General features: G+C 42.4%; 1 protein-coding gene across 1 annotated transcript in view; it reads right to left on the bottom strand.

Moving 5' to 3' along the window:
* Nucleotides 1-16,075, bottom strand: part of ESYT1 (extended synaptotagmin 1) — a 60,721-nt gene that overhangs the window by 31,768 nt on the left and 12,878 nt on the right. Inside the window, exons 2-4 of the mRNA XM_072135067.1 lie at nt 2,525-2,566; nt 1,375-1,509; nt 445-518 (exon numbers count right to left, since the gene is read on the bottom strand). Coding sequence (XP_071991168.1) covers nt 445-518; nt 1,375-1,509; nt 2,525-2,566 — 251 coding nt within the window. The remainder of the gene's footprint in view (nt 1-444; nt 519-1,374; nt 1,510-2,524; nt 2,567-16,075) is intronic.

Raw genomic sequence — 16,075 nt, 5'->3', positions numbered from 1 at the left:
AAATCTACAGTGCCGATGTCAAATTAACATGATTTGGGCTTTCAATATTTACAAAACTGATGCATTGTTTGTCTGGTGGGTCAGTCCAGGTCTAGGTGTTGTTTTGCTATAGAATATGGCATTTGATTTTGTAGTCTAAGGCTCCATTCACATGTCCATATGAGCTGCTGAGAGCCACAAGCTGGGAGAGAAGTGCTCACCCCTCCCCTCTCCATAGGTGGCTGTGTGGGCGCACAGCAAATTTCTGGCAGGAATAGGACCTGCCATATCTTTTGTGTCACAGGCTTGGGAACCAAGTGCGGTGAGAAATGGTGTGCTCACCACACTGCGACTAGGTGTAATTAACCTCCATGGCATCTACCGTGTTTGCAGCTAGCTTATGGGCGCCATGTACAGAAGTGTGGGTGAAGCACAAGGGTAAAAATTTCCATAAAAATAACTTACCTCAGATTCAGATCCAAAATTATTTGTTTCTTGTCCATTTCTGTATGGGCTTTAACACCAATTACCTTCGGGGCCTGAGAAGCACATACAACATTACAACATAACAGCTTGGCAGATTACTTGTAATGCAGCTGATCTAACATAAGTAAACATTTAAAAGTACTTTCAATTTAGCAGAAATATTGAGGACCTAACATCTAGGTAGTGAACCAACACTTCCATTCAGGGAAATAGGAGCGGAGCTGCAGTTCTTAGACTTCAACCTCTGTTCTCTGTGTGTTAGGAACAGCTGACCGGCTATGGGTCCAAGCCTTGGAACTAATTCTATCTGCTTTAACATTACAAGTATCAAAAATTTTGAAAAAAATAATAAATATAAGTGTCGCTGCGATGTGCTGTCAAAAACCTATTCTGCATATTTTCATTTTAGTTTACGTTGGTGTGTTAACATGCTCATTAATGTACTCCATTTTATTTACCTAGCAACCCTTTAAGGGCGAGTGTTAGGGTACATTTACACAGCCGTATGCCCGCACCAGCTACAGGCAGATTGGCATACCACTGTGCGCTGGAGCAGAGGAGGAGGTGACCCCTCCCATAGGGAAAAGCGGCACATGCTCTATCTTTTTCCTGTGTACCGCCACCGGCCCGTCATTGCGGTCTATGGGGACGTATATTTTGCATCCGCGCGTACATCCCCCCCAGATGGCCGTATGAATTAACCCTTAAATAGATTTTTTTCTTGACAGTCTCAAATTGGAAGCTCAGTAAGTTACAATAAAGTAAATGCTCTGTACACATTTCAGGCAGTTCAGATTAGTAAATAATTGTATTCCCCATGAAATAGTTCTATCTTTATGCCAACAGCCAAACTGGTATAGAAACACAAATACAAGTAGGCATGTGCTGAAGATATATAAAATGGCTTACCTTATCTCCAATACTGATCTTTGTGAATTGAAAAGTGGAAAGGTGGGTGTTACATGACCGGACTAAAGGTGCTATAGTATCTATGAGCAGCTTTTCAAGGTACTGTCCAATAAAAGGCCACATTTGTACTAGAACCTGAAACATAACAATTCACATATGAAAACCCTATAAACTGCATTACCGGAGCACACCATATCAAAACATATCACCAACCACAGCACATACATTCCATATATACTCAGTTCTTATGCACAACAGCATATTTTTGGAGATCTGTGCTAGCCATGGCCCCATTTACTTATATGGGTTCATGCACACAGTTGCTTTCCACGGCTTTCTGCATGAGCCGACAACTTGAGGTAAAAAATTTAGAGCAGGTCCCAGCATAGTGATTTATAAAAGCTGAAAACAACGAATATGTTGCTTGTATTTGTCCTCTATATGTGTCCTGTTTTTCCTTTTTTTCCCCTATATGCAAACACTGTCCATTCTTGTCATCCGTATGTCCGACGTATTTAAGGTCGGACAGAAGGTTGGAAAATTATGCCATTTGCATGTTCCAGGCACTTGATTTTGTGTAGTCTAGCAACCCAACCACAAATACAGATGGCATACAGATGACATGTATGTAGCATCAGTATTTTTCTCAGATCCATAGAATTTCTATGGGAAGGCATAGGCCGCAAATACAGACAGGAATAGGATCTGCTTAAAAAAAGAAAAACGGGGACATGACACACAGATACATAAAAAATAGCTGTGAGCATAACTACATTTAATGACATTGAAAAGCAAGACTGCTATTTAAAATATGGAGGCGACATGTCCATGAAGCAACATGGTGTGCATTGCGCCTTACTGTCATCAGCATTTGAGGTCAAATCACACACTGATGACACATGGATTTCAAACAAGGGACCATGGTCCCATTTGTGCAGCCCATGATCTGTATTGTTAGTGTACACATACCCCAAGGCCGCTGTCACACGGCAGTGCTCAGTCCATGAAAAGCGCGCCATGCCCGGGCAAGATTTCATGAACTAATCACAGAGCAGAGGACAAGAATCCAAGGATCATAGTGATTTATGATGCAAGGAATGCCAACTTACTTGATTAAACCTTGCCTAAAAGAACATCCAAAATAACTTACCTTGTTCAGCCATTCTACTTTCTCTATGTCCGGAAAAGTGACCTGCAGAGACAAAACCAAAAAAACAATGAGGCCTTATTTAGAAGTGGTCGTCAGTCTTCTTCCACAACTCTAAATCAACATGCATAGACAAATCGTCAATAGTTCAGTATACAATACATTGGTAGAAAATCCTTAGTCAGCAGAGGAGATGTGCTGAGCACATGCAGTATACAATCAGATCTTATAACTTACTGCCCATATAATAGAAGAGAAGCAATTTCTTCACGCAAAGCATGTCACTGCTGAGGTTCATTTTAACGAATTTGTAATTGCTTTGTGCTCAAAATACAAACACTATAACAATCATTTTAAAATAATGTAATAGAAGCAGCTTTCACCATAGGCGGAGGAAATAGCTTAAAGTATATTTACAAGCAGTCTCCTGCCTGAAGAAGCACCACTAAATGATATTACAGGTTGATCACCTTGTCTTCTGACCAGTATATGGAGCATCATTTATGTAACCTCTGCATAATGATATTGAGCATCTGTTTAAATAACCTCAGAGTTATAGATTCTAGTGCAGCAAGTATTTCACTTAAGAGGTAAAGGAGGTTATATTGAAAACATTGATTTTCAACCATTTCTCATGATAATGAAAACCATGTGTAATGCGCTTTATTCGTCTGGGAATTTAAAAGATGTATCACATATATTTTCCCAAGAGTAAAACTGAAGTCTAACTGTGGTCATGCACATGAGAAACCAACTAATGAAACTAGCTGACCTTCTACAGCAGGGGTAGGGAACCTATGGCTCGGGAGCCAGATATGGCTCTTTTGTTGGCTGCATCTGGCTCTCAGACAGATCTTTAATAAATAGTGATGGCTGCTGTGTGTCTCTTAGACTGATGACTGTACACAGGCAGTGATGTTATCGCCGCCTACGTCCTTTGTACGACCCAGGTGCCATCGCCACCATCGTCAAAGCCTGGGTCAAAGAGAAGAACGTGGGAGTGATGAGGAGCTGGCTGCAGGGAGTGCTGGTAATTGAATATTAATTACCTAGTGACTACCTTTATACTGGGGGGCGTGTGCAGTGGCTACCTATATACTGGGGGGGCATGTGCTGTGGCTACCTATTTACTTGGGGGCATGTGATGTGGCTACAAATTTACTTAGGTATCCACAGCACATGCTCCCATCTACTGGGGGTATGTGATGGGGCTAGCTATCTACTGGGAGGCATGTGGTGGGTGTCAGGATTTGGGTAGTGATGCCCCTGGACCACCGCGGACGATGATGTAAGCGGAATTTAAGTGGCGCCCAGTCTTCACCAGAGCCTGTCGCAAAGCAGGATGGTCTTGGTGCAGCGAGGTACCACCAGGTCGTTCCACAGGCGCAACTTGTCCACGGTGGCAGCCAAGGTAGAGGTACAGAATCACTAAGCAGTCTCGTGGTCACAAACAGGCAGACAGTCAAGGCAGGCGGCAATGAAGCGAGGTCGGGGACGGAGCAAGAGGTCAGGGCTAGCAGCGGAGGAAACACTGTGAAAACCTTTCTCATAGGCATGAAGCACTAAGATCCAGCAAATATCTGGGTCTTTATAGGAACCCAGGAAGTGGGTAGCACCAATCAGCGGCGTGCTGGCCCTCTAAATCTGCGACTGCCGGCGCATGGAGAGGTGAGTGAGCTCGCAAAGAGGCACTGCCATGGAGAGGGGCACGGGTGGGGCATGTGCATATTGTACGGCTCTTACAGAATAACATTTTAAAATGTGTGGCGTTCATGGCTCTCTCAGCCAAAAAGGTTCCTGACCCCTGTTCTACAGTTTAGTCCGCAAAGCCGGTACCTCGCCAAGTGTGAAACAGCATTTTTGGTCACAATTTGCCTTTAAACAGACAAAAACACAGAAGTGTTTTTTTATTCCTTCAATTTGTTTTCTTAAAACCTGATATTTATTTCCGCTTATTTGTTGCTAAGATAAGACTGTCTTGTGCATGATAACATCATAGGTTGTGAGGAAACGGAGGTTACTGTAAGAGGTGGGTGCAGAAATAGCAAAGCTAATCACTTGTATCTGATATTCTGCAAGTTTTTCAGGCCTATCATTGGAAAGTTAGAAGCAAAAGCAGCAGAAATGTGTCTATATATTAGTGGTCAGGACATTCCTTCAAGAAGACAGTCTGACATTGTATTTAGTACGCCTAATCAGAGAAGCTGAAGTCATGTCTGGCCTGCCTCCACAGCCAAGGCCCGACCTTAATGCAGCACTTATTGCAGTATTCTCCAGGGACCACTGCTAAATGTACAGCAATCCATTTACATCCAACTCATTACTACACAAAACAGCTGTAAATTAAACTGGCTGTCTAGTTATGGTCTCCACCATACCACGTATGCCACTTTCTTCAGGGTGGGTTGTGGGTTTGCACAGCATTATAAAAATTATATACACATGTTTAGAAAAGCATGTTAACCAGTGGACCGTTGTATTCTTGAAAAATTTTAATCATTTTATTTTTATTTAAAAAAAAAAAAAAAAGAAAAGCATTTTAACCACTTTAACCCAGTTTTGCTTTTGGGCCCAAAAAAAAAAGCTGTGGGACTTTTCCGAATATTGTTGCATGCGCAACAATGTTATAAAGAACCTGTCACCATGAAAATGTACTGCAGACAGAAAGTTATAGAGCAAGGGCAGCTTGTATATTGTGGGGCAGAAAAAAATTGCAATACTGTAATAACTTACACAAGACAAAGTTAGATCAGACGGTTTAAAAACAGTCAACCTTTTCATGACTTAAAAATTGTGACATGATTTCGCACATGTCCATTTCCATTGACTTTAAATCCCTCTATTGATGGCAAACCTTTTAGAGCCCGAGTGCCCAAACTTCAACCAAAAGCCACTTATTTATTGCAAAGTGCCAGCACAGCAACTTAAAGGAAACCTACCACTTGAAGTGGCAGGTATAAGAGGGAACTACCGAGCACCAGCTCAGGGTGAGCTGGTGCCGGAGCTTAGTTTTGTTAGTGTTTTAAACCCCAGTATCGCGGTTTAAAACACTTTTTAAACTTTATGGCTGAAGCTGCTTCGGCGCAGGGAGGTACGCGCTCGGCGCACCATGCGCGCGACCGTGCCCGCGGTTCTCATTCACTTCCTATGTAGCCGCGTGCACGGTCGCGCGCATGGTGCGCCGAGCGCGTACCTCCCTGCGCCGAAGCAGCTCCGGCCATACAGTTTAAAAAGTGTTTTAAACTGCGATACTGCGGTTTAAAACACTAACAAAAATAAGCTCCGGCACCAGCTCACCCTGAGCTGGTGCTCGGTAGTTCCCTCTTATACCTGCCACTTCAAGTGGTAGGTTTCCTTTAAGCAGTAATTTATTTCTCCTTGTTCTTTGACAACTTTCAATTGTTCAGCCTCCTAAAGACACCAACGCAGTTGAAAGGAGGGGGGAAAATTCGCCTATCATTGTAGGAAGATTCTTTGAGTTCTGTCTGGTGAACTTCATGCTGGGGCGATGGCCCGGGTGCCCACAGAGAGGGCTCCGAGTGCCGCCTCTGGCACCAGTGCCATAGGTTCGCCACCAATGCTCTATTCTAATAGACATAAAAAGTATTTAAAAGGAGTCTCCTAGCACACTAGACATTTGTCATAGACACATTAATTTGCACATATTTCACATATTTTGCTTAGTTTATCTTCACAGTGACTGTTCAGAGGGTTATAGAGCAGAAGAAAGATAACAAATTGTCCCATCTAGAAGCCGTGGAGCTATTGATATCAGACTGTTAAATAGTTTTGTGAGAAAAGATCACTTTTACCGTATACACTCTAGTACAAGCCGAGGCCCCCAATTTTAACACCAAAAACAGGGTAACCTATCGTCTCGAGTATAAGCCAATGTATTTGGCTTCTACTTTCCCACCTTCGGAAATGCATTGGTCACAGCCTTCCAATATATAGCTAGCTTGCCCAGTACATAAAAAAAAATAAACTTGCATACTCACCTCTGGCTAATACAGCAGAGAGAAGAAAGAAGAGGAGCTGCACAGAGCATGGGGGAGCCGCGCCAAGCATAGGGAGCGCCGAACAAGCAAGGTCCATGCATCTGTCTGCGCATGCACCACACTACGCTGCCGGCTCTGGTTGGATACGTAGTTTGCGTAGCTCCCGGCGCCTCATTGTCTACGTTGCCAAGCCGAGCCAGCAGCTTAGTGTGTCGTATGCGCAGACGGTTGCGGGGACATTGCTTCCAGCACCGCCTCATCTGCGCATGTCTGTGCGCACAGTACAAGACATGCTGACCGCGCAGGCGCGAGAATGCCTGGCAGGGCGGCGGGCGGCATCTGGGTAGGTGACATGTGCAGGGAGCAAGCCAGGGGCCGAAAGAATAAAAGAGACGGGCGGGTGAGGGGCGGGAGTATACTTTTGAAAATCTCACACACCAAGGAGCGGTTTTCCAAGGGTGGGGGGAAACAACTCCTCTTCAGCTCCGCCCAGGGGGCGACTAGACTAGTCACACAGTACATGTACATGAAAGGTAATATATAAGATATCTTTTGTTCTGTAAAACTGATTTTTTATACAAAAAATGTTTAGCAGTGTATGTGCAATGCTCTATGGGGATGGGAGAGGCGGGTTGCAAAAAAGGGGTCTCCTGGTGACAGGTTCCCTTTAATGAACTCTTTCCACGAAATCTGCTCACCTCCTCCTGCTCTATAACATGCTGCCTGTAGAATGGACAATATATACAATCTCCTAAACTCCTCCTGCAGGAAACTTTATGCATTCTGCTCAGCCTTCCCTGCTCTATAACATGTTGGCCGCATGTTGCAGCAACAGTTGCTTATTCTCTTCTGTTTACACAGTCGATGACTGGAGTCAGCCATCGGTCATCGGCTGAACTAAAATGTCATTAGTTCAGAGACAGCCCAGGGCGGAATTCAATTTTATCAATTCTATCAAATGACAATCTCTGCTTCCAGTTTTCTAGTTAAAAGGAAAGCTACCATCAAATCCAACATGATAAACCAGGAGTACTACGGTTATCTTCTCATATTTGTTATTCAGGGCCTTCTTCCTTGTAAAATCAACTATTAAAATTATGCTAATGCACCTGAAGGGCTGGGGGGGGGGTGTTCCTTCTAGAACAACCTGTGAATATGCAGCATATAGCGGTTCTGGTAACACCCCTCCCCCAGAACCCTTCAGGCATAATTTTGAAAGCTGATTTTAGAAGGAAAGAGGCAATGAATAACAAATATAAGAAGATTACCACAGTCACAGTATCTGGATCTATGAGTAAGTGCCCCTGGTTTATCATGCTGGATTTTGATGGTAGATTTCCTTTATGGCAGAGAAAATTATTTTGTTTATCAGAACATGTACAATTCACTTGATGCAGAATTCAACCTGTGAAATTCCATACCAGGTATATCCATAAAACACATCAGATGGTTACACATATACATGTTTTACTGGCAGATACCGTTATGGAATTACTGCACCAATGCAGTATGGCCATGTGAACAAGGCCTTAGAGAACTTTACAAACAGCACAGCTGGAAAGTGTACTTAGCTCCTGGCTTATGGCCACATTAAGGAACAGGGTCGATGTTACTTACGGACATGTTTCAATGATGTGCAATATAAACCCCCCTTAGAAGCAGCTGCAAAGGTCTTAAATAGAAAAGGGCTCTTGACAAAGCTTTACCGACTCAGATTCCATAGTTACAAGACAGTATGAATAGCACTGAATGCACTAATATTTCTGTCAAAATTAACACGACAATCCCTATGAGTCAATTAAGTTTGCAAGTTGCTATCTGTTTCCACAACACCGTGCATTGCGGTTTTCATTTCTAAGAGAAACCATGATGCAAATGTGAATAGAGGCGTACCCTTTGAACCAATAGTGCACATTTTTGAAGGAACAAGCGGTTTAGGGCGACTATGGAAACCAAGTTACAGCACAAAACAGTGTAAATTCAGTCAATCAGAACTGGGCACATTAGTCAGATAGAAACTACCGTTACATACCACATCCTCTTATAGTATTCCACTTCATTTGGCTTTCTTAGAAGATATTTAGCACCAGGGGCACACCCACATAAAATGTATAATATTCTATTTAAAAGATCTATGGATATTCTAAAAGTTGCCAGAAACTATCGGTGCTAATAGTTGTGTTGTCATTTTTCTATGCAGCCCTTGTTACATTTTGGAAAAATGGGGCCAAGCAGGCAGGAGAGGGAATGGACTCCCGTTGCCCTGCAAATTTATCCTAATTTTTGTTAAATACTTCTTTAATAACATTGTATGTACATAAACCAGCCTCCTAATGAATTGGGCAAGCATTTCTCCTGCACAGGGGATCATGACTAGCAATGTAACCCTTTTTTGGTAAACTCATTCATAGGTTTTTTTGTAATGCAAAGTTAGACACAGTTTTAGTTCATGAATATGATACATGAATATAATGCATGAATACAATACAATGCCACCATCAAACCTCCCACTCCAGAAACGGGTCCACCCATTTGAGACAGCCCATCTAAATGCAGCATTTAAGCAGAGAAGGTTTGAAGGATACAATTTCTTGTTACTGGTCGGAGATGAATATGGTATTGATAGCCTATGACAGTGATGGCGAACCTTTTAGAAACCGGGTGCTCAAACTACAACCAAGACCCACTTATTTATCCAAAGTGCCAACACAGAAATTTAATTCTATGCTCTGTCACAGCTTTCATTCATATCAGCACCCTGAGGACACCAATAAAGCAGAAAAAAAGAAGAAATTTGGATGATCGTTGTAGCTTCCCTCCAGAGTCCCATAAACAGGAAGAATTGTCAGGGCTGGAGCAGGAGCTACAATGATAATCCAGATCTGCCCACACCTTTCCACTCCTGCAGTAGTCCCAGGTAGAGCAGTCACTTTAAAATACCTCTGTGCACAGCAAGTCCTGGGCTGTCTGGGACTGCAGGAAGATACCTGGAGTTCTCTCTGGTGATGGCCTGAGTGCCCACAGAAAGGGCTCTGAGTGCCACCTCTGGCACCCGTGCCATAGGTTCGCCACCACTGGCCTATGATTTTAGTTTAATGGTTTCAACTGAAAAATTGTGCTGTTTTAAATATGTGTTTAAATATAAATTTTACAACCATATTAAAGGCAACCTGTCACTACATTTTTCATAAATACAGCTAGAAGCAGGTTCCCATAGAGCCCTATTAACTAACTGACACAGTTCTATTAGGTAAAAAGGTTTTCCCTCAGATCCCCATAAACCATCTTTATAATGTTACCTGGTATCCAGGAATGGAGCGTGGCCTCCTCGGGCTGAATTCCCATGCTTTCTCAGCATGCAGCAGTAATGTTATGTGACCACTGTGACATTATCTCAGGTCCTTTAGCCTCCTAACATTAGCAAACTGTACACCACAATCTGATCGCATGAAATCATAGAATGCCTGCATGGAGAAGAGTAGAAGTCCATGCAGTGATGCTGCAATTTCATGCCATCAGATATAGACATGGTTTACAGTTTGCTCATGTTAGGAGCAAGATATTACTGCTGCATGCTGAGAAAGCATGGGGATGATTTGATGGATTCATCCCGAGGAGATCACGCTCCGCCCCCCTCGACTCAATATCCCTGAATACCTGGTAAAATTACAAAGACGATTATATGGAGATTTGAGGGAAACAATTTTTAGCTACAAAAAAAGACTGTCAGTTAGTTAATAGGGATCTATGGGAAACTGCCACTCCCTTTAACAATTATTTTTGTTTTTGGTTAGTGGAAACTTTTAAAACTGGGGAAAAGATCTGCTGACTTATTACTTGGCAAGCCCTAAGTGTGTCACATTATCGCTATCATAAGGATGGTTGTGTAAAGAGGAAATCATACACTCAGAATGATACACAGAATATCTGTTAAAGGGCAGGAGCAAGGAACACAGAAATAATAGCTAATACAGAAAAAGATTTATTTCACCATGGGAAAGGACACATGTGATCCGCAACATCAGACAATTATGTAATCAACTGGAAACCAAAGGCTAGGTCCTTAATATCAGATTGGTGGGTGACCAAAACCCAGCACCCAAACATATCATAAACAGATAATAAAACAAGAAGGAAACTGTGCCATTCTTATTGATATGAGTTGGTAGGCTCTGTGCAGCGCTGCATAATCTGTGTGAGCTATATAAATAAAGGAATTATTATTATTATATGACTGGATCAGAGTTCACACAAATACTCCTCTTAGAGTTTGAGTACTATTTTAGGTGAGGAAGAGTACAAAATTTGTAGTAACAAATTATACTGATATTCAGTATATTACCAGCAGCTCCAAGTGCCAAATGTTTATTTTAAAGTCTGGCACACAGCTGTAATAAATGGGAGATTTAAAAGATCAGTGCAAATGGCTGTGATTTTAAGGGACCATGTGTCCGTTTAATTAAACAGTAGTCTCCGAATGTTAACCGTTAATCACGACTCCAAATGTAATGCACGAGAATCCATGAAAAAACGGATGCCAAGCGGATACAGGTTGGTCAAGAGAAACGGGTGGTAAAGTCAGTTGACATGGTCTTTGTTGAGGGTATCAAAATGAAGCTCAGTGACATACTGGGTTGGAATCACTGAGTATTTATTAACAAGCTTAACAAATTTAAGGGAAACCATCCGTCAGGAATCTACCGATTAAGATAGATCGGATGGTAGGTTTTTGTTAACATGCCAAGCCTTAAAGGGAACCTATCACCAGGTGACCCATTTTTAGCACTCCCCCAGTCCCCACAGAGCATAGTACATACACTGCCAAAGTGTTTTTGTATAAAATATTGGTTTTACAGAATAAAAGATATGTTATATATTGTACCTTTTATTAGCATCTGCTGGGTGACTAGGCAGTTGCCAATTGGGAGGGTCTGGAAAGGAGCAGTTTCCCCCCCCCCCCACCCTTGGGAAACATGTGACCTTTTCAAATATATGAATAACTCCCCACACTCGGGATTGGCAGTAGAGGAGCAGGGGGCGTCGCTAAGCCCAGTGATGGGTGTTTTCATATATTTGAAAAGGTCACATGGAGAAGCTGTTGCCCAAGGGTGGGGGGGAACTGCTCCTTTCCAGCTCCTCCCAAAAGGCAACTGCCTAGTCACACAGCAGATGCTAATGAAAGGTATAATATAACATATCTTTTTTTCTGTAAAACCAATTTTTAATACAAAAACACTTTGGCAGAGTATGTACTATGCTCTGTGAGGACTGGGGGAGTGCTAAAAATGGGTCTCCTGGTGACAGGTTCCCTTTAAACTACCTTTTGCTAAATCTATAAGACTTCATAACCTAACCTACACTTTTTATGACTAATATAACTAATAATTTTTGGCAGAGGCTACTGTGGTGTGGAGTAGCTGCTCCGGGCAAATGCTACTCCACATCCCATTAGCCTCTTCCATAACACCTACCTGCTCATCTACACCGCAGTAGCTTCTTGCTCAATGCTGGCGATAGACCGCACGTGCATATCATGGCGCCCGCCAGAACTAGCAGAAGCCTGCGGTGAGAAGAAGTATGCCAGGGAACGTTGAAGAAGTTCAGGCGAGATGGCATAGGCTATGGGGGCGTGGAGTTGCATTTTTTTGGAGTAAAACTGGTTGTACTTAAATTATAAAAGCTTGTACAGGTGTTAATGCAACCTCTGGGCTCGACCACCACACCCTCACCAATCTGAATTTATATGTTCAATAAAGTTCACCTTTTATTTTGAAATTTGAACCATGGAGTGCTGCCCGCTTTTTACTTTATTTATCCACAAGAGGATCAAGTCAGTACCTTTGGGGGCGCTGCACCCCTCCTTGTTAGGAGTCTATAAGATTGTGCCGACTTGGATTTTACTTCTTCTGAATTTATATGTAGTTAGAAATTTTTAAAATGCTCTTAAGACTGATCTTCAAACTATGCAGCACATTGCAGTCAATGCCATCAGTATAAAGGGAATTGCTTTGGGTTAGTCAAGGACAGGTCCAGTTGTTTTTTTTTCCCTCTTACATCCAACTGCTGTTCTGGCAGATGGTGATTTTCACTGCTAGTTTCATTACCTCAAATGCATCATGGAAAGAGCAGCGTGAACCAGCGAATCAAAGCCAGCCACGAGACAAAGCCGGGCGACATCTAAACAATGTTATGTGATCCAGGTGAAATACAGAATAGAGATCACTGCCATGTCTGTGTACACAGAGAATGCTGGAACATTATTTAATTCTACCCTATAAAAACCATATACAGATTGTTTTACTGCAACTTTATTTCTCTGATGGTCACTCCAGCTGTACAATAGGAAAAGAGTGTAATACTATTTTCTGTACCCCCAAGACCACACTGACCCAAGGCCGCCGCAACACCCCTCAGACCAGAATATGACTGCTGCTGTGGACACCCTCAGACCAGACCGTGACCAATGCTGCAGACACCCTTAGACCAGACCGTGAGTAATGTTGTGGACTACCCCCCAGACCAGAACGTGATAGACAAGGCAGACACCCCTCAGACCAGACCGTGACCAATGCTGCAGACACCCTTAGACCAGACCGTGACTAACGCTGTGGACTACCCCCCCAAACCAGAACGTGACAGACAAGGCGAACACCCCCAGATCAGAGCATGACCGTCGCCGCAGAAACCCCTCAGACCAGACCGCAACCGAATCCGCGGACAACCCCTCCCCCCATCACAAAAAGACACCAACCCCGTCACCAACACTGCATGCAATAAGTAACTTTTTGTACAAGAGTTAATGCAACCTCTGCCAGGTGCACCAACTGGCTCATTAGCATATGTATAAAATGGGAATATCCCAGAAATGTCTTAAATGGACAGAAATAATGAAGGTATTTTGTAACTCATAGTACATTTCTCTACAGTGTGCTGTCAACATATAATGCTTGGGTAGGTGTTAGGCTCCTTTAGTGAAAAGGGATGACCTGCAAAAGCAAGTAAAGAGCAGAGGCAGCAGTGAAAAGACATCATTTTCCACGTCACTTCAAAATGCTCATGGTAGCTGTGCTGGTTGTCCAAGCCGACTAAGGGGGGCCTTGATCTGGCCACAAATGATGTCAGGCCCTGATCAGCCGTGTGAATAAGCCCTTAAGGACTTAAATTTGGATCATTTATGTATTTTCCCCACTTCCTTTTCTACCGACTTCATACTCTGCAACGTTCTTAAATTAAAAATAGGAACCTCCCTGGGTCAACATTATAGCTTATATAAATAGAAGAGAACACGGCACACTATTGTATTTGCTCAATCCGAAAATCTGCCAATGCAAACCTCTTAAGCAGAGCCCTGTATCTGTGGAGGCCAGATGCCATCTTAAGTGTCAGATATCCTTTCGTAGTTAAAACAGGCGAGTCATTTCATTTCCAAATGATCTCAGTAATAATATGATGATGGATTTGTAATGTTCAGAATATTAGCCCCAAGGAAATGCGTCTTTACGTGCAAAAATAATTGCCAAGTGGCAAAAACATAAAATGTTAAGACTAAAAAACTACACCAAAGAATAATAGTCTTTATTTATATAGCGCCATCATATTCCGCAGCCCTTTACAAATCATAGGGGACATATACAAATATAATATTACATTACAAACGCTCATACGGAACAATAGAAGTGAGGGTCCTGCTCTCAAGAGCTTACAGCCTATGAGGATGAAGGGGGAACTGCTTTTATGGTAATTTCCTAATATATTAATTGATTATATGCCATGTTCATAGATAGGCAAGATCATGGAATGTATTTAGACCTCCAATGTTATCAGTAGAATAAATCTACTGTTTCAATGTATATGGGAAACGGAACCTACATTATAGGACTCTCTGATAGCACAATGTGCCATATGCTGCAATCTTCAGCCTAAATTATGCATCTACGGCACTGCAGCTACTTCATGCACCAGATTATGCGTACAACAGTGTCTGCACATATTCTATATTTAGCAGATGTAGTCATAACCTTTCATATCAATTATTCATTGACATCTATTTACCTGGCGCATAAACATTTCAAACTTTAAAATACTCCTGAACAATGAGGAATAAAGTAAAATGAACCCAATGATTTTGGTGGGATCGGACTATTTTATGCATAAGGGGGCCTACACTTGGCTGGCAGATGCAAATTCTGTGCTTTCCACTAAACATGGTCATGCATGTATATGGAGGAGTTAACTGATGGTGTACAGGTTCCTTGATAGCAAGTGGCAGCGACATTGGTAAAGAGGGCTCAGCACTACCCAGCCCTAAAGGCTACTCACATATACATCAGTATTATAAACAGAGCATGCTAAGTAGAGCTTTCATTACAGACTTGCATTGGGGCTTTGGACTTTCAGCAAGGCCCAGTTCACACCACCGTTCAGGGTGTACGTAGCTCAATTCTGTTAATTTTGAGCACTGTTCTTGCTGTTAATAATGGATGCATAACAGAAGATGAATGGGAGTCAATGGGATGGTAAACAGAAGGGCTTTTCTTTTATGACCCGATTAAAGTGTTATTCGGGTCCATTACGGTATGGACTTATGTTGAAGGAGGAAAATATTAGAAAATGTGGTGGGTCAAGGAAAATGGATGTCAATTCTTTTCACTGCTATAAGATATTGTTTTATGCCATATTTGATTATGTCATGCCTTAAAATTCCAAACATATCTGTAATTTCATGTACCTATCCGCATCTCCTGCAGCTATTAAAAAAAAATTGTCATCCTCAAAAATCCTCAAAGTATTTACTACTTTTCCTAAAATATTTATAATTCCTGCTTTTCTACACAATGGTTTTTATACTATGTCTATGATAAGTCTTGTTGTTAAATCTATTAATTATGTTTCCGACCACTGGAAAACCTCTTCCTCACTTTGACCCCTACCAAGCACCATTTAAATGAGCCCAATCTGCAATGTAGATATTACCAGAACAACATCAGTAGGATCAAGTTTACTTTGTCTACGAATATTTAGTGTCTGTAGTGTTAACAATGGACCCAGCCATCTAAAGTGTGATAAGTACTTCTTATCAGCCCCTACACTGATAAAAACATGACCTGGTCTGTTCTATTGTAGCTTTTTGTTGTTTGCTGTTACAGGATAAATATGTGCAAGCCTGGGTTTTTTGTATATGCTAGGCATATATGTCGGGAAAGCAGCCGACATATACATTGACAAATAGTGGCAGAGGGAGGCATAGCTGTTGCTGTCGTCTGGCCACTAAGCGTTCTGTCTGCCAAAAAAAGCAAGATGGGAACTAACAGCAAGCTACTTCTTTTCACCCTGCAGCCTCCGCCTCAGCGAGGCTGCGCTTAGTGGAGGCAATAGAAGACTATGGGGAGCATATGCAGTGTATTGTATCTCTCCTGACAGCCCCACCGAGCGCATACGTTGCTCAGCAGGAGGGAAGACCTGGTAATGTCACTGCCCATATTAGGACAGTGACAAAACTGGGGGAACGCCCTGTTCAATGTACACTCCTCTCCCCACATTCAGCGGGAGGGGGGTC

The sequence above is a fragment of the Engystomops pustulosus genome, chromosome 2 (genome assembly GCF_040894005.1).
Source record: "Engystomops pustulosus chromosome 2, aEngPut4.maternal, whole genome shotgun sequence".
NCBI classification, from domain to species: Eukaryota; Metazoa; Chordata; class Amphibia; order Anura; family Leptodactylidae; genus Engystomops; species Engystomops pustulosus.
Note: the sequence above shows the minus strand (reverse complement) of the source record. Positions and strands in the feature narration are given on the sequence as shown.